This window comes from Theropithecus gelada, chromosome 4, assembly GCF_003255815.1.
Source record: "Theropithecus gelada isolate Dixy chromosome 4, Tgel_1.0, whole genome shotgun sequence".
NCBI lineage: Eukaryota > Metazoa > Chordata > Mammalia > Primates > Cercopithecidae > Theropithecus > Theropithecus gelada.
This window is the reverse complement of record NC_037671.1, coordinates 168,255,190-168,280,295: the sequence shown is the minus strand read 5'-3', so window position 1 is coordinate 168,280,295 and position 25,106 is coordinate 168,255,190. Positions and strand designations below refer to the sequence as shown.

General features: G+C 38.8%; 1 protein-coding gene across 1 annotated transcript; it reads left to right on the top strand.

The window, feature by feature from the left end:
* The first annotated feature begins 57 nt into the window (after positions 1 to 57).
* Positions 58 to 24,263, top strand: ADAT2 (adenosine deaminase, tRNA specific 2). The gene is made up of 6 exons (XM_025383167.1): positions 58 to 171; positions 11,626 to 11,730; positions 16,305 to 16,455; positions 17,658 to 17,764; positions 22,569 to 22,641; positions 22,747 to 24,263. The coding sequence occupies exons 1-6, from the start codon at positions 76 to 78 to the stop codon at positions 22,788 to 22,790; spliced, it is 576 nt and encodes a 191-aa protein (XP_025238952.1). The 5' UTR covers positions 58 to 75; the 3' UTR covers positions 22,791 to 24,263.
* The last annotated feature ends 843 nt before the right edge of the window (positions 24,264 to 25,106 follow it).

Below are 25,106 nucleotides of genomic sequence, written 5' to 3'. Positions count from 1 at the left end.
GGGCCCGGGCCCGCCGCGTTCCGCTGCCCGCGCTCCTCTTCCGCGGCGGCCTTTGGCGCTGAGTGGTGGCCGGGTATGGAGGCGAAGGCGGCGCCCAAGTCAGCTGCAGGCGGCGCGTGCTCGGTGTCGGCAGAAGAGACCGAAAAGTGGATGGAGGAGGCAATGCACATGGTGAGGAGCCCGGGAGGTGAATGCTGCGGAGTGGGACCTTTCTCCAGCCCTCACCCCAACCACGGCATTTGAGCAAACGTTCTTTCTCGTCACCATAATTTTTATGGCAGTCAGATGTTCTGGGTGAACTACTGGCTTTACTGCCTCGAAACTTTCTGTAGCCCATTCTCACAGTGACTCTGGGCGAAGGAAAGGGAGGAAATACAGAAATTATTTGTTTCATTGGGGTGGAGTATGCTGCAGACTTAGCATTCTGTCGCTGGCTGGCACGTGCTGCCTCCCTTTCCTTTCTGTGGTCACACTCTCCAATCTACAAAGTCACATTATTTGAGGTTTTGGCCCCTGGACCATGTCCAGCAGAAGGAAGGAAACTGAGAACGTTTCTGGTAGAGAGCAGTATGGAAACAAATCCCTGTAGAATCGGTGTCTCGCATTCATTCATTCTTTCCTCTGCCTTCCCTCACTCCCTTCAGGTCTGCGGAGTAAAGGGGGCTTTCAACAGAATGGTGTGTGCTAGCGAGCTTCTTAACTGGGAAAATAGTTTGTTTGCAAATATGTATATTTACATTTTAATAACTGTACATACAGCCACGTGCCACATAATGACCTGTCGGTAAAGGTCGTTATCCTGGAGCATTAAATCTACTCACCTTAGCCCTATTGTCCCATCCAAGTACTAACCAGACCTGACCCTGCTCAGCGTCCGAGACTGGGGGACGTTCAGGGTGGTATGGAGGTAGACAACACTAGTCTCTATGTAGACTTCTGGGCTAAACATTTTTGCTACCTTTTAGGTTGACCTTGGGCTAGCACAAGTAAATACATTTACTTACGTTTACAAACAAACTGTTATCCCAGTTAAGAAGCTCGCTAGCACTTTTCAGCTCCGTTATAATCTATAGGACCACATATACAGCGGTGGTCCTATAGGATTATAACGGAGCTGAAAAGTTCCTATTGCCTAGTGACATGTAGCCCTCCTAACAAGTACTTTTTTCCCTTTAAGACCTTGAAGAAACATGTATATGCCAAAACCCAAGAAGCAGCTGCCTCCTTAGTCTTGTGTAGGAGGAGGTAAACTATGGAATCACATCCCTAGGTGTTTATAATACAATTAAGAGACAAAAATTTCAAAGCCAGAGAGGTCTAGAAATTCTTTGAAAACATCTACATGTTTAAAAAGATAAGATACAAAGTATCATGGCCAGATGCAGTGGCTTATGCCTATAATCCCAACACTTTGGAAGGCAGAAGCAAGAGGATCTCTTGATCTCAAAAGTTGAAGAACAGTCTGGGCAACATAGCGAGACCCTGTCACTACTAAACAAAAATTTAAAAATTAGTAGGGCATGGTGGCATGTGCCTGCAGTCCCAGCTACTCAGGAGGCTGAGGCAGGAGGATTGCTTCAGCCTTGGAGATTGAGGCTCTAGTGAGCCATGACTGTGCCACTGTACTCCAACCTGGGAGACAGAACCAGACCCTGTCTCAAAAAAGAAAAAAAAGATACAAAGTAAAGGAAATCGCAAAGAAGGAAAATATTTGCGACATATATAAAAGGACAGGTTTAATAACTGTAACATAGAATTTATATAAAATCTAAGTACTTTCTGAAGTAAGAGGAAATATGTATACCCTAATACTGAAAAGGTCAAAGGATATGAATATATTTCTTTTTAAAATTTCCTTTTATTTTTAAAAGTGTTTTTTTGTTTAGACAGGGTCTCTCTGTGTTGCCCAAGCTGGTCTTGAACTCCTGGGCCCAGGCAATCGTCCCACTTCAGCCTCCCAAAGTGCTGGTATTACAGGTGTGAGTCACCACACCTCACCTGAACATGATATTTCTAAAAGAAGTGACGAGTAGCCAGCAAATGAATGAATACACAATTTCACTATTAATGAAATTCGAAGTAAAATGATACACAATTTTTCACCTGTTAAATTGGCAAATGTGAAAGCAATTTTAATGCTTGGTGATAATAAGGATGTGCATGTTTGAGGTGTTTGTTGATTGGGAGGAACTGAATTTAGAACACCCTTTTATTAGGACAATTTGGCTAGGTAGATATAAAAGGCCTTAAAAGTGAGCTTATCCTTTGATCCATTAATGCCCCCCCTTTTTTTTTTCCCAAAGTGAAAATATTTTAATGTTTTCTTTTTCTGATTATGTAAATAATTCATGGTCATAAAAAATTCAAACTATAAAAAAGGGTTAACAAATTATGTAAAAATTACCTGACAGTCCTATCATTAGAGATAATACTATTAGTGTTTTGGGAGCATCCTTCCATATCTCTCTGTCCATATGTAAACAGCCATATGTACTTTTGCATAAATGGATTTACATGTTCTTTTTTTGATTATCAGCATATTTTTTTGGTAGTCTTAATATATTAATCACTCCTCCCTACGTCATGGTATTTCTGTTGCTATGGAGTGACTATCAAAAATGGGACAAAGGATGTATGTGCTTTGAAATTATATAGATACTCCTGTATTGCCTTCTAGAACCATGATGCCCAATATCGTAGTCACTAACCATGTGTAGCTATTTAACTTTAAATTAATTAAGGTGAAATAAAATAAAATCCAGCTCCTCAGTTGTGTTAGCCACATTTCAAGTAGTCAGAAGCCACATATGACCACTGGCTACCATATTGGACGGTGCAGATCAAAGGATATTTCCATAACTACAAAAGGATTTGTTGGATAGCATATAAAGTTATCAACTTTACTACTTGTTAGGTTTCTTTATGAGAGCTAAGCATAGCATCATCATAGGTTATTGTTTTAATCATCATAGCATGTTCAGCATAGCATTCTAAAGATAGGCTTGGAAAAAAAAAGTATGACTAAGTAATAGTGTTGCACTCTTGGTGTGTTCCAGATACTATGCTATGCACAGTGTTTTCATGTGGGCCATGTCATAAGCCCCACAGCAGCCCTATCAGGTGAGTAGTATTATGGTCCTCATTTTCAGATGGGGATATTGAAGCTGAGAAGGTTCAGTAACTTTCCCAAAGTTAGAGAGCTGGTAAGGATGGGGCTGTGACTTGAGCCCTGTCGTCTGCTGTCAAATACTGGCCTAGCCTGCCTCTTAGTGTTAGGTAGCCCACTGCTTGCCAACATATCCTCTGCTCTCTTTCTTCCTTTTCAGTTTCCTTACCCTGAATACTGTATATCTACTGTGTAATTTAATTGGACATTTAGATTTTTTTCTTTTGTGAATTGCTGAGGCATATACTTTGCCCAATTTTACTAATAGTTTGATTTAAAAAATCGCACTGTAGGAGCTCTTTGTATTTTACAGCTGTTTCTAGGAATAATTCACAAGGAAGCCATAGAAATATTTATATGGAGATGTTCTTATTTATAATAGTGAAGAATTTGAATCACTTAAATGTCAAATAATAGGAAACTAGTTAGTTGAATCAAATATGTTCATAAGGAGAAATACTGTACAACCTTTACAAAATCATGTGATGAAAAAGTATTACCCAATGTAGGGAAAGGTTAACAGTACATTTCTAAATGAAAAAGGCAGACTGCTGAACTGTATATATAGTGTAAATCTATTTGACTTTATAAAAACTATCAATATGTGTATGCAGGGCCTAGGGAAAAAAACAGAAAAAACCTCCGTTGCCTCAGAATAACAGGGATTATATTTTCGGGTACTGGGATTCCTAGTGTATTTTTTTTTTTTTTTTTTTTTGATATATGAGGTTTTTTGTTTATTTTTTTAATCCCTAAGTTCACCTTGAACATATCTTACTTTACAATTAGGAAAAAAGAAAGATTGACTATATATATATGTATAGAAAAAAATGTTGCAAGTTTTCTAGAAAAAAAGTCAGTTGTATTTTTTTGTAGTATGCATTTTTGAGGCAGTTGGTATTAATATAACATTATGCTAGGCTCTGAGGGAAATTCAAAAAGAAAACAAACACCGCAGATACCATTTCAACAAATGTGGTATGATTACCATTTCAACAAATGTGGTATGATTAAGTTTTTGCTATGTGTTAGACCTCATGCTGGGTGCATAGGCTGCAGAGGTGAGCAAGAGAAGCTTCACAGTGCCTGGATCTAGTGCTTGCCTTCCAGGAACATACTGTTTAATTGATGAAATTAAGCCATGCACAGATGAAAAGATTGGTAAGGAACATATCCAATGACCACAAGAGACAGATATAAAGTGCTGTCACATAACAGCTGGCAAGGTCCTACAGCACGTCAGTTGAGATATATGGTAGAATTCCTTGTAAATTTTAAGGGACCAAAAGGATGTGGGCTGGTTGAAAGGAAAGGTTGATCCAAGCAAAGATACTGTCATGTACAAAGAAATCAAGAACTTTGTTTTGGGTTAGAAGGAGATCTAGCTATCTGTCTAGAACAGGGCTCCCTAACCTCGGGCTTAGGTTTAGGGGGATCTATGAACTCTGAAACTATATATAAAATGTTATGTGCATGTGTCTTTTTCAAGTGGGACAGTCCATAACTTTCATCAGAGTCTAAAAGGGGATTTCGGCTCTGAAAAGGTTAATAACCTAAATGAATAATGAAAAGTTAGGTTGGTTTGGCTGGCCAATGAGAGGATGGGTGGTAGTTGGGAGACCTCCAGTGCCATATTGAAGAATTTAAAGTTGATGGAGTGAAAACATCATCACTTTTTAAACCCCTGAACTTAAACTATATAACTGTTTCTGCTATTTACTCAGAGGGTAATCACTCAGAAGAGAGTAATTAGCAGAAACAGTTACATAGTTTAACCTTTTGGACATGATGATGTTCTACCTGAGAGTTGTTCTGGCTAACTTGTTTGTTTCCCCTAATTTTTTGTCTTTATAGGAAATATTTCTTTGAGGACTCATCAGAGTCTGTGCAAACAAAGTCTGTCTCCATTTCTTCCCCTTTTATCATGACATCACTGGAAAGCAGTTTATAGTAGTAATGTCTTTGGAGAAAATAATAAACTATGAAGTCTCTTCCATCTAGGTGCTTTCATTATGTGTAACTGGGCAGGCCCTGACTAAAGAAAAAAAAGAGATTACTTTCAAAGACAAAATAGAGACCAGTGTTTGGGCTGGGAAGAACAGAGATTTTATTCTTTAATTTTGAAGGTTGATCTTTTGTTACTTTACGCAAGACGTAGTCGCAATTTTTAAATATTATCTGACCTTGTTCTTTCCCTCTGAAAAAGGCAAGAAAGGTTAAACTCAAAGCTACCTGCACAAATTTCAGACCCATTTTGTCTGAGCTTTTTTGCGTTTGCGAAGAAGTGATCAGACTCGACAGTAGAATTGGTGGGAGTGTTTGAAAGTATGATATGGGTACGGTGTGAAATTGATTTCCAGCTTAATTAAATCTATTGTGAACTTGTTAGTGAAGCAAATCTATGTGTTAATTGTTGACAAGGAGTTCCCCTCAGCTCACTTTCATGGGGCTTTATGTTATTCTCACTGCCCCCTCCCTTGCCTAGCATTCTAGTTGCTTACCTACTCATCCTCAGCATGGCAGGCTCGGCCATTCCTCATCAATGACGTTATTTATCCTTTTAAAATATTCCAATCGCTTATATTTGCTCTCTGTTTTGGACAGCAATGGAAAGAATTTCAGGAAAAAAAAGTGTTACTTAAAATAAACATGAAGACAGTATTGAGAGGAGTAAAATGAAATAAATTTGCTAGAAGGAAAAAGAGAAAAATGCAAAGGAAGGAATGGAAGGCACAAGCCCAGTAACATGGTGGCACGGGTGCTATCTCCAGGTGAACAAGAAAGAACTTGTAGGCAACAGGGAATCTCATCTCCCATCCCACCCATATCCTTTCCACTCGGCCCTGCATTCTCTTCTGCAGGTTTGAAGTGGCCCACATAGCCAATGTAGAGCTCTTCAGGAGATATTTTTACAGAAAATCCTGATCACATGGCCTCCGTTTGTTTATTCTCCTGCAGTTTTTTTTGTTTTTTTTGTTTGTTTGTTTTGTTTTGTTTTGTTTTGTTTTAAAGACAGAGTCTCACTTTGTCGCCCAGGCTGTAATGCAATGGCACACTCTCGGCTTACTGCAACCTCCGCCTCCTGGGTTCAAGTGCTTCTCATGCCTAAGCCTCCCGAGTAGCTGGGATTATAGGCACCCACCCCCATGCACAGCTAATTTTTGTATTTTTAGTAGAGATGGTGTTTCACAGTGTTGGCCAGGCTGGTCTCAAACTCCTGACCTCAGATGATCCACTTGCCTCGGCCTCCTAAAGTGCTGGCATTAGTGGCATGAGCCACTGTGCTCAGCCTATTTTTTTACTTTTTTTAGAGATGGAGTCTCGCTGTGTTACCCAGGCTGGAGTGTAGTGGCATGATCATAGCTCACTACAGCCTTGAACTCCTCTTGCCATTTTTTTATCCTTAAAATTTCCATGTCTCATTCTCTTGCCAACTGTTCTCTCTCATTTGTTCCCTTGATTCACTCTAAACTCAAACTCTGATAAAGCAGCTGATCAATGAAGTGTCTGTGGTTACTAAAGTAGAAGTTAGAGGCAGAACGGTGGCAGAGAGCCCTGGAATCTGGCCCTTGGTAGGTGCTCCACAAATGTTCGTTGAACAAATGAATAAGTGGAGCCAGGTTGTCTATGCCCTAGTCCCAGCTCTCTCGCATGCACTAGTGTTATATATATATATAAATCTCCCTATGCCTCAGTTTACTCATCTGTAAAATGGGGAAGATCATTATAGGCTTGTAAATGAAATGAATTAATACTTACAAAATGCTTAAATTAGTCCTGGATCAAAGTAAGCTTTCAATAAAGTGTAAGCTCTTATTTTCAAGCTCTCAGAACCAGAATACTTGAGATGTGGACAAAACATTACCTCCTAAGAGGTTTGTTAGGGAAAGTATAGCTGGAGTTAAAAATTTAACCTCTTAGAAAAGTCACTGTTCAAGCTACTGGTTTTCGTCTCCACCATTCCCCCTAAACTGCCATTGCTTTGCTGAATTAGACACACTTGACCACCTTCCTTCTTGGCCTAGTTTTTTTCTGGGCTTGTCCGTAACACCAAATATTTCTCTAAACTCACTAAGCATCTCTTCTTAATCTCCATTGCAAAATCCTTTTTGTTTACCTGTACTTATTTTTTTACTTTCATTTTGAAATAATTATAAGTTCATGAGAAATTGCAATAATAATATACTGGGAGGGCCCAAGTATCTAGTGTCCTTCAGTGGTAACATCTTGCGTAGCTATAGTTCAGTATCAAAACCAGGAAAAATGCATTGGGAAAACTGCAGAGCTTATTAAGATGTCATCAGTTTTATTTGTACGTGTGCGTGTGTGCCTATGCAATTTTGTCATGTTTAGCTCTGTATAACCATCACTGGAACTGTTTCACTACCACATGGCTCCCTGTGCCACCTCTTTATAGCTGCAGCTTCTAATCTGTTCTCTATCTCTATAATTTTATAATTCAAAGATGTTGTCCACATGAATCTGTAACCATTTGGCTTGGCTTTCTCCATTCAGCATGATTCCCATGAGATCCATCCAAGTTGTTGAGATTATCGATAGTCCATTCCTTGTTATTGCTGCATTGCGTCCCATGGTACAGGTGTAGCATAGTTTGTTTAGCAGTTCACCCACTGAAGGGCATTTGAGTTGTTTCCAGTTTTTGGCTATTATGAATAAAGCTGTTATGAACATTTGTGCACACAAACATATATTGTGTGAACATAGGTTTTCATTTCTCTGGGGTAAATGCCCAAGAGTGGAATTGTTGGGTCATATGTTAAATGCATGTTTAGCTTTTTAAGAAACTGCCAAACTATCCTCCAGTGTAGCTGTACCATTTTATATTCCGACCAGCAGTATGTGAGTAATATCATTTCTCCACAGCCTTGCCAGCATTTGGTGTTGATTTTACGTTTCACTTTAGTCATACTGATGGGTATGTAGTGATATCTCATTGTGGTTTTAGTTCGCATTTCTCTACTGGGTAATGATGTAAAAACATCTTTTGGTGTACTTGTTTGCTATCTGTATTATCTTCTTTGGTGAAATGTCTGTCTTTTGCCTTCTCATATAATTTGGATATTTGTTGCCTCCAAATTTCACGTTGAAATTGAATCCCTGGTATTAGTAGCAGGGCCTGGTGGGAAGTTTGGATCATGGGGAGGATGCCTCATAAATCATTTTTATAGTAGCAAGTTCTCACTATATTATTATTATGAGAATATACCATCCCCTCCTTGCTTTCTTCTTCTCTTACTGTGTGATGCCTGCTCCCATTGCCTTCTGCCACGAGTGGAAGCTTCCTGAGGCCCTCACCGGAAGCAGATGCTGATACCATGCTTCTTGTACAGTCTGGAGAACTGTGAGCCAAATCAACTTTTCTTTGTAAATTACCCAGCTTCAGGTATTCCTTTATTGCAGCGCAAATGGATGAAAACAGTCTTTTTCTAATGGGATTATTATTTTACTGTTGGGTTTAAGAGTCCTTTATATAGTCTAGATACTAGAGTTTTGCCAGAGATGTGGTTTGTAAGTACTTTTTGTTCCCATTTTAGCATGTTATTCTTCCTCTTTGCTGCATGTATTAGTTTCCTATGGCTGCTATAACAAGTTATCACAAACATGGTGGCTAAAAACAACACAAGTTTATTCTCTTATAGTTCTGGAGGCCAGAAGTCTGAAATTTTAGTGAGCCCCAATCAAGGTTTTGGCAGGACTGAATAACTTCTGGAATCTTGCCTTTTCCAGATACTGAAGTGACATTTATGACCCATTCCTCCATCTTCAAAGCCAATAGTGCAGCATTTTCAAATCTCTCTCTCTCTCCTTCCATTATCACTTCGCCTCTTGCCTTCTGTGTCAGACATCTCTCTTAGGAGGACATTTGTGATTACATTTGGGGCCCACCTGGATAATTTGGGATAATCTCTCCGTCTCAAGATCCTCAACAAATATTTTTTGCATTAATAAATAAGTTGTCTCTTCTGTGTACCTGGATCTCTGTGTAATTCTACACTTACCTTAAGTAAAATTATCAGTATAATAATTGCCGTAGCTACACTGGTAGTTAGCGTCTCCATCCTCCTTAACTGTCCATCTTCTTTCTGACTTTCTTCTCTATAGTAGCCTATGGTGCATTTGTCTATATTAACCAAACCTTGGGACTCTTCAAGCCTTTTGAACTTGCATAAACTGGACGTGCTTTAACCACTATCACAGAACTGGGACACAACCAGCCTGTGGATAGTTCATAAAACAGTTCTGAATGCAGTCTTATTGCATCAGATACTGTCTCTTCACATCTCTCCGTGCCCCATCTCTGACCCACCAACCAGGTGGAGAAAAGAGAGGTCCAGTTTGCTCCTGCTGTGGGCTTCTCCTTTCTCCTGTAATGGCCAAATGAAGAATAAGTGTCCTTTGAGCGTGGTTGGAGTAACTAAGGAAATCCTGTATGCCTTATGATAGGAAGTTGTCACTAATTAAATAAAGTAGAACTAGAAGTAAGAGACTAGTGCAGGAGACAGAAGCCACTGTTTTAACAATGCCTTCAACTTTGCGCTTTGTATGCCCTATAATGTGTATAAGTACCTGCACTTAAGTGAGATTCAAATCTTCCAAAGTGTCTTCAGGGCTGCCACAGTAAGGAATACCTTGTCTTTCCGGAAACAGCTGTACAGCAGTTATATTCTTTTGACTGCATTGAGTTGGAAACGAATGAACACTAGTCCAAGGGTTGTACTCTTCCCTTATTCTGATTCTCAGAGGCAGTATCCGGTTATACCAAGGCGTAACCTGCCTGCTTAAGCTCTCCGCCTGAAGGTAGAGTTAATTTTCCTAGGGCCCAGAGCTGCTATCATGGGGCAAGAAGAAAAATGAATGAATGGCCTGTGATAAAGGAAACTTTGAGAATATAATAATTGGTTTGCCATTCCTGGGATGGTAGTCATGGAAGTGTTCCTAAACTTGTTTTTCTCATTGATTTTTTTCAGTTGAGGTATACTTTATACACAGTGAGATGCACAGGTTGTAAATGTATCCTTCAATCCATTTTGAATAATGCAAACAGCTCTGTAATCCATGTCTTTATCAAGATCCAGAAAGTTTTCACCACCTCAGAAAATTTTTTTGTGTACCTCCCCAATCAATCTGCACATCCTCCTCCATGAAGCAACCAGTGTTCCAGTTTCTGTCATTGTAGTTTAATCTGTTGTAGTACTTTGTGCAAAAGGAATCATATAGTATGTGTGCTTTTGTGTGTGACTTCCTTTACTTAGCATGTCTATGAGGCTCATCCATGTTGTCACAGTATCAGTAGTTCCTTTTTATTGCCGACTAGTATTCCATTATATGAATAGGACACAGTTTGTTTATCCATTTTCTTGTTGATGGCCACCTGTGCAGTTTCAGGTTTTGACTATTAACATTCTTTTTCAAAGTTTTGGTTCTTTTTTAAGCTTTTTATTTTTAAAAAATTTTTATTTTTATTTTTTGTGGACACATATTCCCTTCTTTAAATACCCAGGAGTGGAATTTTGTTATAGACTGTGTGTGTGTTTACTTTTTTTTTTTTTTTTTTTTTGAGACGGAGTCTCGCTCTGTCACCCAGGCTGGACTGCAGTGGCCGGATCTCAGCTCACTGCAAGCTCCACCTCCCGGGTTTACGGCATTCTCCGGCCTCAGCCTCCCGAGTAGCTGGGACTACAGGCGCCCGCCACCTCACCCGGCTAGTTTTTTTTTGTATTTCTTAATAGAGACGGGGTTTCACCGTGTTAGCCAGGATGGTCTCGATCTCCTGACCTCGTGATCCACCCGTCTCGGCCTCCCAAAGTGCTGGGATTACAGGCTTGAGCCACCGCGCCCGGCCGTGTGTGTTTACTTTTTAAATAAATTTTTGAAATGTTTCTCATAATGATTGTGCCATTTTACATAGAGTACTTCTAAACTCTTATTGTCTCACATGGAGTAGAAATTGTGGGACAGGGCAACATCCAGTCTGGTTACCTTTAGCTATTGGGACTCTAGAGGATAATTTCTATACTTTTTAGAGAAGCAAAGGAATTTCAATGAGGAAAGAATTGTAATAAAGGATTTATAAATGTTATTTATTCCCTACCTTTTTGCAAATACGTATTCTATCTCTGAAAAGACACATAGACCCTGGCACTTTAAGAACAGTGGTCAGTCACAGTCTCCTTTGATCGCATCTATTTCCAGTGAGAAGAAATCAGGGGCTCTGGACCTGTGAAGGGGATTTTTTTTTGAGTCTCCCTTAACATGGACACAACACAGAACACGGGCACTAAATACTGTAATGGAACTATATTCCAGAAAAGGGAAAGCTGCACTTCTTTGTTTTAGTCTTTGTACATATGTATCCTGTTCATACTGCATCTCTTTCTTTCCTATACTTTTTTCAAGTATGGAGTATTACATCTTACATTTTCCACTTTGTGTTTCAGGCGAAAGAAGCCCTCGAGAATACTGAAGTTCCTGTTGGTTGCCTTATGGTCTACAACAATGAAGTTGTAGGGAAGGGGAGAAATGAAGTTAACCAAACCAAAAATGTATGTGAGTTGAGCAGTATAATTGCAAACATACAGTAGTGATGGGTGGACTGGAGAGAACTGACCACAGTTTGGGTGAAGATGAGACTGAATATAGTCCCGTAACTGCCAGTGGTGGGTAGCTTTTCTTAACGTCTCTCTTTTTCAGTATCATTTTCTTCCTGATTTTGAAAGTGATACATGTTTATTTTTTTTATTGTGGAAAATTTCAGAACAATTTAATGAAGCCATAAAATCTTAGTGAATAATTTTCTGTTTCATAGAGTTTTACTCTAACGCTTGAGTGAAACCCAAGAGGGGATTTTATTTCATCAGAATATCATCATGGAAGAAACAAGTCTGTCTCTACTTTAAGCCAATCTAATATATGAAATTTTCATTTTACAAAATAGGTCAATTTAACTCATATTGCACTCCTTTTTTAGTACCTTTAAATAATATTTTCATCTTAGTACATTAAAAAAGTATCCTCAAATTATAGCTTTGGAGGGAGGTATGAAGATTATATAAAGGAAGCTATTTCTGTATCAGATAATTCAACAAACTAGGGTCCTCCACACCAGCTGCCTCTGTAGCTACATGTAGTATGTACATTTTAATAGCTTGTATGACTTTTATTACAGTTAGTTTGGGAAGTTCATGGTTCAAGGCAGTGCTTCTTAAACGTGGTATCACAACAATGTGTCATGGTAAGTATATTTGGGAAGTATAAGTAAACTACCAAATTTTGTGATTACAAAAATTCCTAGGTGGACTCAAAGATCACTTATACCTGTAATGCCATTCACACAGACTTTTGTCTTGTCGTGTGATTTTGGGAGCCAGAGAATAAGCTGGTGTTGATACCAGTGCCATGAGAACTTGAAAGTTCATCTGTCAGTCACATCTGTTGAAAAGAAAACTGATATTTAGCAAAACACATGTAAGATAGGAATCCAGATTCACAAATCTTTTATTTATTTTTGACCATAAAACAACAGGATTATATTTTAATACATAACTTCTGTACAACCAAAAAAATAAAACACCACAGTAAAATAAACAGGAATAAACATGGTATTTCATTTGCAGTGCTTGACAAAATGCTCACATCCTTAATCAGAAATGAGCTCTTAGAAATCAGTAACAAAGAGATTAATATTACAAGGGAAGTGAAAATAAAAGGAACAGATGAAAATGAAATAACAAGTAACCAATAAGGCTATACAAAGATGATCTAGCTTAACTTTAACAGAAGAAAAAAGCAATTTCTTTGCAACATTACATTATCCGTAATTTAAAATAGTGATATCTAATGTTTGAACAGTTTTAGGAAATGGGAAACATTCAAACACTGGGAAAGCTTACATTGATTATAGGAAATTTACTCAAAATGTAGATTTTGCGTATACTTCGCTCCAGCAGTTCCAATCAATAGGAACTGTTCCGACAAAGTAGTTGGACAATTCGGATTTACATATAACCATGTTCACTGCATAGAAAATCTGTAGTTAATATGTCAGCCCCCTAAAAAACTTTTTTATCAATTTGCTTATGAAAAATAGTAGATTGAAGTGTAGAGTTAGAAAGAAAAAAGGCACTTAAATAAAAATATAGTATTTCACAAAATTCTTTTTCCTTTGAATTCTTGAAAAAGACAGCTTTTTAATCAATCAGTTTTAAATTTACCCTATGATAAGTGAGAAGCATGAATATATGCAAGTCATACTTTTTATTTTTATTTATTTATTTACTATAGAAATGCTTTGATAGAGGTGAACATGGAGTGAGAACAGCAAATGGCCACACGGACATGGCTATCACAGAACACATTGTGCGTAAATGAAGAATTCATACCGCCCCCACCCTTAACCCAGTAACAGAAGGCTCTAGGCCCCCTTTTCCTCAGTCCACTCCTCAAACTCTCCCTCCTCCTCAGCAGTGGCATCCTGGGACTATTGGTACTCTGATACCAGGTCATTCATGTTGCTCTCGGCCTCAGAGAATTCCATCTCATTCCTGCCCTCGCCTGTGTACCAGTGCAGGAAGGCCTTGCACCTGAACATGGCTGTGAACTGCTCTGAGATGTGCCTGAGCAGCTCCTGGATGGCCATGTTGTTACTGACAGAGGTGGTGGACATTTTTAGCCCTGGGGATGGGATGTCCCAGAAAGCTGTTTTCCCATTGTAGGGGATTCAGCAAAATAGCTGCTGTTCTTGGTTTGGATATTAAGCGTTTGCTCCTCTACCTCCCTCATGGACATGCAGCCCCTGAAAATGGCAGCCTCCGTTAGGTAGAGGCCATATTGGGGGCCATAGGCAGCCATCATGTTCTTGGCATCAAACATCTGCTGGGGGAGTTCAGCCACTGTCAGGGCCTTCTTTGTTGTTTAAATGCTCATTTTGAAATACCTTTTTAAAATTTCAAATACAGAAAGTAGAAGCAGTTCTATTCTCATTTCTCTATGCAGGACTATTAAAATTTTGCCATATTCTTCCAGATAATTTTCTTTCATATAAATCATATAACAATATACACATATATACATTCTTTTAATTTTAACTCACATGTATAATAATTTCAAACAATGTTAAAATAATTACCATTATCATAACACTGAGCAGTATTATTTAACTGTCAGGATAGTCATTCCCATGTAGAATTAACATTTTTAAATTAGCCATTACCATTTCAGTTAGAAAAAACGGAAGCATGTACACATACCTCTGCAATTAGTTGATGTTTGTTGAAAAATGACATAATTTTAAATATCAATTTAAAATACTGTAAAACATACAAAAATTTTTTTTTGAAAAAATGTTTTGAAGAATTTTTTAAAATGTTTTAATTACATTCATGTTGACTCACAAAGCAGTTATTAAGAGGATATTAAAACATAAAGTAATAAACAATACAGCAATTAATTAATGTATAGATACTTATTTAGGAGTAGAATTCTGTATTTTAAATCATGGTCATATTTTCCAGTTTGCATTTTGTGTACAATATCTTTAAGATGAGAACTTTGAATGTCCTAACAATATCCATCTAACCCCATCCAGTGACCTGGGTTTCTTCTATATGCTGAAATTAACCTGGGTTTATTTTGTTATTCTGCGTCATAAAGAAGATTACTCTATAACTATAGCATAGAAAGACTCTTGACCCCAAGTGAGAAGACCTGAGTTCTGCATTTGGATCTGATGCCACCACCACCACCCCATTGCCACCACCACCTCCTCTCCCAGCTGTGTGTGATTAACACATGCCAGCTTGGCTTAGTTTCTTTTTCTTTAGTAGCAAAAGAGAGAGTTGCCTGAGATGATTGAGTTCAGCAATTGTTTATTGAGAGCTGTAGGGAGATTTGATTCCATAATTTAAATCTGATTTTTTGAAAGCACCTAAGTTGGGGAAACCTTTTTTTTAAAACTCTCCATTTAGTTTTGGTGTGCAGCCAGGTTTGGGAACCTCTTCTCTAAAGTACCTTCCATCTCTGGTAATCAATTCTGTGATTCACCTATGTAGCCCCTTGGCCAGCTCCGCTCCCATCTGCCTGTAGCTTCTGTGGCATCTTGGGCCACTGTGCTAGCACTTTTCATACCCTGCCCTATCATACAGGTAAATGAGCCCCACCAGATTTTATGCTTGTTAAGGACAGAGACTTTTTATCCTACACAGAATTTATTTAGCCCAGTGACTTGTACATAGTTAGCACTCAGTGTAAATTATTGATAAATGCTATTGTCATGAATATTACAGATAATTATTCCATATAGAATCTATGATTCATTTTAAGCTATTTTAGTAAGGGAGAAAGAAAAGGAGACAAGAGCTAGCAGAGTACATGTATAGTATTATGTGGCACCATGCTTCATGTAATTCAGATTTATAAGGTGTATAAGTGTAGATACCAGTGTATACCATTTTACATATGGGAAATCTAGACTTACAGAAGTTGAGTAACTTGCCTAAGTCCACATAATTAGTAATGTCACTGTCAAGATTCAAATTTAAATGTAGTCAGTTCTTCATGCTTTGTGATCTCTCCTATCCTGTACTGCTTCCCACAAAGTGTCTGAAACCAATACCAAATCTCTTCTTCTCTAGAGTCTTCCAGTATATAAAACCTCATTCCCCAAAAGTGTAAGAGGTGACATTCTGGTAAACTTAATGTAGATTTGCTTGGAGTGAGATCAGTGACAGCCTTGAACATATATTTGAAACTAGAGCACAAGCTTTTGAAAATTTTGCTTCCCCTGAAATATTCAGAAACCGTACACTTTTTTTCTTTGCTTTTTAGACTTACCTTCTCCGTGGCATTTTAATTGAAAGAGTTTCCCCTAAGATACTTAGGTACTGAACTAAAAATTCAGCATGATTCCTTTGGCATCTCTGATTAGATATCTTTTGCAAGTGAGGTTATGGTACTTGCACTGGGGAATACATTGTCCCCTGCTAAGGATGTCTTGAAACTGTATTTGTTAAAATATTGGCAGAAAGGATAGGTGCATATTTTGTACTTATTTTTTGTATATTTGTAAAATAGTAGTCACTTGAAGCAAACAACATCAGTGCAAGCCCCTTTCTCTTTTCAGGCTACTCGACATGCAGAAATGGTGGCCATTGATCAGGTCCTCGATTGGTGTTGTCGAAGTGGCAAGAGTCCCTCTGAAGTATTTGAACACACTGTGTTATATGTCACTGTGGAGCCGTGCATTATGTGTGCAGCTGCTCTCCGCCTGATGAGTATCCTTTGACTTCATGAGTTAATGTCTTGTACCATTCATGTGAACAAGAGAGTGGCCTAAATATGAAAACACAGACTTGGGAAACACCTTGTAAAACGTAACGTAGTGTCTCTTACAAAAAAAGGAAAGCTTTTTAAATAGTAAAATGACCTATTTCTTTTCATATCAATAAACGTAGAATGATTACACAAATAATTTAGAGAAATAAAATGTTAGAACTATCTTAAACAGTTATATAAAGATAAATCATAAATTAAGTTGAAGTGGATTATAAAACAGTTTGCAAAGGAAAAGTGCTAAAGAATATGCAGCTAAGTTTTGCCTTTGGATAATGGATTGTGAGTGATTTAAATTTTTTTTCTCTGTTTATCTGTTGGTTTGTTTGCCATGAATACCTATTACAATGTACCAAACATTATCAGTAAAAAGTAAATAAGAAGTAAAAAATCCTTTATGATATTCTAATTGTAAATGGAAAATGAGTAGTTACTGCTCTTTGGATTGTCTTGCATGGATTAAGCAACTTAAATAGTTCAGAGACACTGCAGGGACTTCTAAAGATCTTTTTAAAAAATTATTTGAAAATTGAAAAACTCAGTTTTTTAGTTGCTTATTTTTTATATACTTATTTTACTATTTATGGATGGATAATTTTAACACTTCAAAAATAATACAGAAGTTTTTGGGTATGATAAAATGTACAGTCTCTATAAAAGGGTTATTATGGGCAACTTAGAATTCTCTCCTCATCCTGCCTTACAAAATAGCTAAGTTTTAGTCTATTTTGTATTAGGGCACAGGTTATATTTTATTTGGGGCAAGAACAGGGAAGAATCTGTTATTTTTAAAAGGTGAAAATCCCTGGATTACATTTCTGCATCCTTTCTGGCTCTGACTCCCTGGTGATTCTGAAAAAGTGATTTAGGAAAGAGCAGAGAGAGCCCTGAACTGTGAACATTAAGCAGCCACATACTCAGTTTTCATTCTGTTTGCAGTTGTTAAATATCAGTTTCTCAAACTTTAAACCCTTTTCTTCTGTGTAACTGGATTGTATGGTTTATAAGACTAATCCTAAGCTTCATTGTTTTGAAGAGTAGCATGAGCTTTCCTCTCCAGGATGGCTAGTATAAACCTACTCTGATTTTGTCATGATGCATACTTGAACTGTACATTCTATGCAGGACCTTAATTCTGTCTTATAAATCCCACTGGTTGTATATGGCTGTCAGAATGAACGATTTGGTGGTTGTGGCTCTGTTCTAAATATTGCCTCTGCTGACCTACCAAACACTGGGAGACCGTTTCAGGTAATACAAACTGCTTATGCTTTTTCTTTCTTGCTAATTATTTTCATCTCTTTATGCACTTGTGAATAACTAGTGTGTGGCCAGTATATGAAGAAACCATGATAGAATCAGACATCTTGGATATCAGAACCTCTGGTGGAGTTCATTTATGCCTCAGTATAAGATGACAGGGAAGAGTTTCTAAATGAGTGCCTACCTGTCTTCATTCACAGACTCCCTCCTGAAGGAGAGTCCCCACCCTTCCCAGCTGACTCCGAACACTCTTCACCAACACCGTTAGGTATGCCTGAAGACACTCTCGCTGTTGGAGTTTTTATTCAATGAATGTTACCAGCTCTGTGCCCTACCAAGTTTGGTGATGCTTGGCCTGTGTCAGTGATGCTAGAAACTATTTACAGCACACACAATATTTTTGCACAAATTTAATCATTTTGCTTGATTGCCACATCCTACTTTTAGTATCTAGCAATCACTGTATTTTCATGTTTTTTTCCCTCTGTCTTTGTAATGTTGAAATTTCCACCAGACCTAGGAATCCATGTCTTTAGTCTCTTAGAAATTCCCTTTTCCCTTTAATCTTGCCACTTCTCCCAAAGTTTTTATGGGTCAGGCTATAAGCAATAGCAATTTGTATTTCAGAGTTTGGACTGTGACTATACCCCTGCTTTCATTAACTGGTTTGATTGTTTTTCTCTCCAAGATGTAAGGTTAATGTAAAAGTATTATGCTTTAAAAAGAAAAAGCTTTAACAAATGCTGGATATGGATAGGTAGTTCACTTCAAAAACTTCAGGTGTTCCTAGAATACTTTAAGGACCTATGAAGGACCAAATTTGGCTGAGTCTCACTGAGAACGAGTTTTTAAAACGTCCTTGAGTTTTCTAGCTGAACATTAGCTTTCCTATCAACTTCTGTACATTTGAGAATAGATACTGTTTAACATTACATCAGAAAAGAAATTGTAGTGCAACGATGGAGAGTGAAGGATACAATTGGCTTGATCATTAAAGATATTTAGAAAGTGATTTGATTTTTTCCAATCACTTCTATTAGTAGCTCAAATTTTGCTTACATAACTCTTTGCAAATGAATTGCTGACTGTGTATTTCCTTTATGAGAATGATCTAAATAATTTTTCAGTTTCTGGGCAGAACAAAGATGAGCCTTTTGATGTCAGACATGGGAGGAATATTTCTCTCCAATGTGTCAGTGACATAGGGCACAAACACAAGTCCTTTCTCACACATCTTTGTCATCGATGCAGCAGAACCAAAACAAGTTCATTTGCAGTGTGTATACCTAGCCACATTGGCTCAGCTGCAAATCAATGACTGTGGCTTGCAGCCGTATCTCCAGGCTTAATGCCAAATTATGGTTTTTTTAAAGGTGCTTTTAGATTCTAAGGAAAACCGTGGTGCCCCAGGCTCTGAATGCTGGGTATTCTTTTTTTGTTGTTGTTTGTCTGGGCTTGGGAGGCAGCAGCTGATTGGGAGGTGGGATACTGTTTCTTACTGCAGAATTACAGATTCTTTCATATGATATTATAAGCAGCATTAAAGTTTGTAGAGGCCGATAGAACTATTCTTTTCAAAGAAGATGGTGATTAATTATAATACCTGTTTGTTTTTTAAAATTTTTATTTTATGACTGGGTGCAGTGTCTCATGCCTGTAATCCCAGCACTTTAGGTTTCTGAAGGTGGGTGGATCACGAGGTCAGGAGGTCAAGACCATCCTGGCTAACACGGTGAAACCCTGTCTCTACTAAAAATAAAAAAAATTAGCTGAGTGTGGTGGCGGGCGTCTGTAGTCCCAGCTACTTGGGAGGCTGAGGCAGGAGAATGGCGTGAAACCAGTAGGCGAAGCTTGCAGTGAGCCGAGATTGTGCTCCAGCCTGGGTGACAGAGTGAGACTCCGTCTCAAAAAAAAAAAATTATTTTATTATTAATGTGTGCTTTTTATTAATGCCACAAATTTGTCGCTGTAATGGATACTTGAAAATATAAATAATAAATTATCTTGGTGTGTTAGAGTGGTGCAGTTTCCTTCAAGGCCTGTAACTCAGCAGTTCTCATTCCTGACTGCCCATTAGAATCTCCTAGAGGCTTCTACACCTGACTCTGCTCAGCCCTGCCCCAGACCCTGCTCAGCCCTGCCCCAGACCATCTGAATCAGAAGGCAGGGGGCCAACAGTGCTGTGTTTCCAGAGAGCTCCAGGCGGTTCTCCTGAGCAGTCATGGTTGAGAACCACTGCTCTCATCCCATGTGAGAGGAGAGGGCTCTGAGTGTGCGAGTGGAGTGGAGGGCGACTCCTGGAGAGCTCCAGCACTTAACGCAGCAGGAAGCAGAGGGCATCTGTGACGGGACTGGCTGGCAGTGGTTAGGATGGTGAAACGCTGAGAAGCCAAGGGAGGCAAAGAGCGGTCAGATGGAGCACGGTGGCCAGTTGCCTCCAGGACTGCAGAGTTGAGGAAGCTGAAAGGAGACCAGTGTTTTGGTCAGTAGGGACCTGGGGATTTCTGAGAGGGCAGATATCGGGGGAAACCCCACCCCTGATATTCAACATGGGTTCTTTTCTATTTCCCTAAGCGTCAGCTGGTCTGAGAAATAAAGGAAAAGAGTGAAAAAGAGAGAAATTTTAAAGCTGGGTGTCCGGGGGAGACATCAGGTCGGCAGGTTCCACGATGCTCCCTGAGCTGTAAAACCAGCAAGTTTTTATTAGCGATTTTCAAAAGGGGAGGGAGTGTACGAATAGGGTGTAGGTCATAGAGATCACATGTTTCACAAGGTAATAAAATATCACAGAGCAAATGGAGGCAGGGTGAGATCACAGGACCACAGGACAGGGTGAAATTAAAATTGCTAATGAAGTTTTGGGCACACATTGTCATTGATGGTATCTTATTAGGAGACAGGGTTTGAGAGCAGACAACCAGTCTGAACAAAATTTACTAGACGGGAATTTCCTCGTCCTAATAAGCCTGGGAGCGCTATTTCATCCCTTTGTCTTCAACCATAAAAGACAGCCGCCCCCAAAGCGGCCATTTTAGAGGCCTACCGCAGGGGTGCATTCTCTTTCTTAGGGATGTTCCTTGCTGAGAAAAAGAATTCAGTGATATTTCTCCTGTTTGCTTTAGAAAGAAGAGAAATATGACTCTGTTCTGCCCGGCTTACCGGCAGTCAGAGTTTAAGGTTATCTCTCTCGTTCCCTGAACATTGCTGCCATCCTGTTCTTTTTTCAGGATGCCCAGATTTCATATTGTTCAAACACACACGCTCTACAAACAATTTGTGCAGTTAATGCAATCATCACAGGGTCCTGAGGTGACATACATCCTCCTCACCTTACGAAGATGACAGGATTAAGAGATTAAAGTAAAGACAGGCATAGGAAATCACAAGGGTATTGATTGGGGAAGTGCTAAGTGTCCATGAAATCTTCACAGTTTATGTTCTTCTGCCATGGCCTCAGCCAGTCCCTCCGTTTGAGGTCCCTGACTTCCTGCAACAGGCAGATTCAGTGAAGCGCTGGGAGCTCAAGCCAGTAAAGATGAGGCCACTGAGGAGTGAAGGCAGGAGCAGGGTGTCAGCCTTTGATGGGGCAGGGTGGACGGAAGGTTATTTGTTATGGCAAAGGTTTATGCAGGTGTGGGAGGCCCAGGCAAGGGCAGACTGAAGACACAGGAGAATGGGAGGTTCGTTCTGAACAGCATCTTGCAGTAGGTGGTCGTCCTGTCCCCTGTGCCTGTGCTTTCTGGCACCTTCCTTCCAGATGCTCATTGTGTCATTTCATGCACTTCAGAAGGGTGCATGGTTTTAAGTCCAAACTCTTCTGACAAACTTTCCAAGCCATACATACTTTTTATCCCATTTTTTGTCTTTCTTTTCTTATGCTTCCTTAATAATCACCTCCTTGTCTATCAGCTGATTTCCTCATACACTACCCAGGCTGCTTCTTGCCCTTTCCCTGAAATGCTCTGCTTAACCTCTTTAAATATTCTCTATCCCTAAGGTAAGTTCAAGTTTCGTGCCTTCAGGTAATATTTCATATGGTAACACTCCTTACTGATAACACAATTTCTTGTTTGTTCTTTCACATGTTATGATTTCTTTTCCCCAGTTAGATGCTAAAGATAGAACAAGCTGAATTTTATTTTTTAAAAGCCTCTATAGCAAGGGTTGATAAGCTTTTTCTGCAAAGGGTTAGCTAGTAAATATTTCACCCTTTGTGAGCCACTTCTGTCTCTGTCACTTAGTCTTTTTTTTTCTTTAACAAAACTTTTAAGATATAAGAACCATTCTTAGCTCACAATTCTCAGCTTTGTAACAGATTTGGTCCACCAAGTATAATTTGCCAACCCTAGCTCTATAGCATCAAATGCTTAATGGGCCACTAGTAAATAGGAGCAGATAAAAATAATGCTTAATGAGCACTTATGATGTGCCAGGTATTTAACAGGTGTTATCTCACTTAATCCTCACAAAATCCCACTGAAGTAAGTGCTATTATTGCCAACATTTGATAAATAAGGCATGGAAAGTTTAAGTGCCTAACCCGAGATCACAAAGCTGGTAACTTCTACAATAGTTGATGGATGAGTAACAGTTGATTGGGAGTGAAGCCTCACTGAGGCCATATATTAAACATCTTTTGGAAGTGTACCTCCTTACCTATGTTACTAATATCCCCAAAGTTTATTAACATATGAAATCTGTTTACATAATCACGTATATATTGTTGTTTTTATGGGATACAACACACATTTTCATAGGCCTATGTTCATTCTCAGCTTTCTCATTCCATCAGTGTATCCCTGGATATCGGGCTGAGGAAGCAGTGGAAATGTTAAAGACCTTCTACAAACAAGAAAATCCAAATGGTCAGTTTTCTATTGTAAATAATGTACTTCCCTTAAATCTATACAAAGAGAGTCTGCTATGAGCTTACCTCTTTACTTTCTTTTTCTTTTCTATTCTTTTCACAGCCCCAAAATCAAAAGTTCGGAAAAAGGAATGTCAGAAATCTTGAACATGTTCTGATGAAAGAACCAAGTGACCCAAAGTGACCTGGACAAGATTCCTAGACTGAAAGCTGTTGACATCGTTGAATCATATGTTTATATATTGTTTTTAATCTGTGGGAAAATGGTGTCTCTCATCATTTGCTCTGTTAAGGGAACAAATTAGCACTTTTTAGAAGTCTGACAATTGTAAACAATTGTTAGCTTTTCCACAAGCTGATTCCCATTTTGAGATGGGGGGAAAATTAAGGTTTGAGGTTTTAGAAATTAGCAAGTAGTGCGTACCGTTCCAGCCACAAGTGCCTAGTCCAGGCAAGTGCTGACTTTTTAGAGAATGTGTGGCCAGACCCAGGGGCCTGGAGTGTGTCTTAACTGCATACAGTGTGCCACCCTGAGAACACCTTCTCCAGGACTGCCATTTCAGAGTCAGATTCTTCATTTTTGCAGCTACGATGTTCTCCCAGGTCAATGAGGGGCTGTGACTTCTCTCTAAATTGTATGTAAGTTGTGTATATAGAGACCATAATTATATGGTTCTTAAAAAGACTTTGCTTTTATAAAGCATTTAGAGAACATGCATAGTTTTAAAACAAGTGCTTGGGTTGTCACTTAAATTATAGCGTGTTGCTATAATAAAACCTAATTTATGTCTTATTTGAAGATGAATAGTCTTCAAAGATAAAGACTAAATGGGACAATTGTTATTGAGCAAAAAACCAAATTATCCTGCCCTCGTGGAGCTTATATTCTAGCGAGGGGAGATAGATATGATAGATAACACAGTTTATTGGAGGACAATAAGAGTTACGGCAAAAAGCAAAAGGAACACAGGGTAAAGAGGATGGGTGCCAGTCGGTGGTGAGAATGCTGACTGAAAAATAGAATGGTCAGTTTAATCTGAAACAAACGGTTATTTCTTTAAAAATCCATATAATAAATTTTAAATCTAAAATGTAAAACTTTGAACGCAACACTAGAAAGGGTATCCACAGCACGAAGTCCCCAGTTCACCTCCCTGACTATAGGGCAGCTTTGCACAGCCCCACTGGGCGCACTGTGTGCTTCTGCCCAGAAGGGGGCCTCGCCGTTCCACCAGAAGCTCAGCTCCAGGCCCTGGAGGGGCTGCTGCTCCTCAGTTGCATTTCTTCAGTAGATTCATTTCCTTGATGCAAAGCATCTGTATTTGTTGGTTCTGTCATTTGAGCGATGTCTCTGAGTTGTTTGTTTTGAATTACATTACAGGCTGGAATGTAATTGTGGTGAAAGTATTTTTATATTGCTGAGAGTAGCAGCTAATCACAGTTACATGCTTCAGAGGATTTATAATTGCTTGGTTTTGTGTGTGTGTGTGTGTGTGTGTGTGTGTGTGTGTGTGTTTAACTGCATTTGAAAAGTTTTATGGAGAATATGCATGATTTTAAATCTGTGATAATGTTACATGCACCTTCAATTTCATCCACTTTAAAAACTATCTTCTTATTAAATTTTAGGGCTTTGACTAGTTTGTTCCTTTTTGCAGTTGGTCGTAATTCATTTCTGGCTTCTTATGCTTTTCTGCAAGCAGATTTCATTGCACTTATTGTGTTCATATCATTTTCTTGGGGATTATTTGTAGGACAACCAACCTGGAGTTTTGTCTCTGTGGAGTACCACCCGGTAAGTCTGGTTTAGCATCTTATGTCCAGTAGGTACTTGGTAAACATTTGCTAAATGAAATTACTCCTTGAAATTTGGGGAAAAGTGAATAAGACTATCTAGGACAAAAAGTCAAAGCCAAAAATAGTATATGAGTATTCTAGCCCAGAGACAGTCGCTACTGAAAGAATCAAGGAAATAATAAAATGATAGACAGGGAAGGATAGAAAAGACTTAACAATATACGTATGTTCTGTTTTTGCTGTTTTGGAGAATGGTGGATAAGTAGTGTTTCCTGATTCTGAAGCATTGCTGAGCAGTTTAATTGTGATTTACCATCTTTTTGGTTCCCTCTTCAGTGATTGACCTATCGAAAAGTCTGTCCTAAATTTTTGGACTGGGGCACAGTTCCCTCCATCGCTTTGGGGGAAAATCATTAATATGGCATACTGCAGATCGGAGGGCAGGACCATTGAGGGTGTCATAGACATTAGCTCTGTGGAATTCTGCTAGCAATTTCCAAGTGATGATGAGGACTTGTGAGTATATGTTGAGATCATTCAGCTTCCTGTGTGCCACATTCCCCAACTACTTAGACATGGGTTAAAATATTAAGATGTCCTAGTTCAAAAGCTTGAATTCAATTGATTGATACTGATAGTGCCTGTCCAAGTGACCAGCTGAAAGAC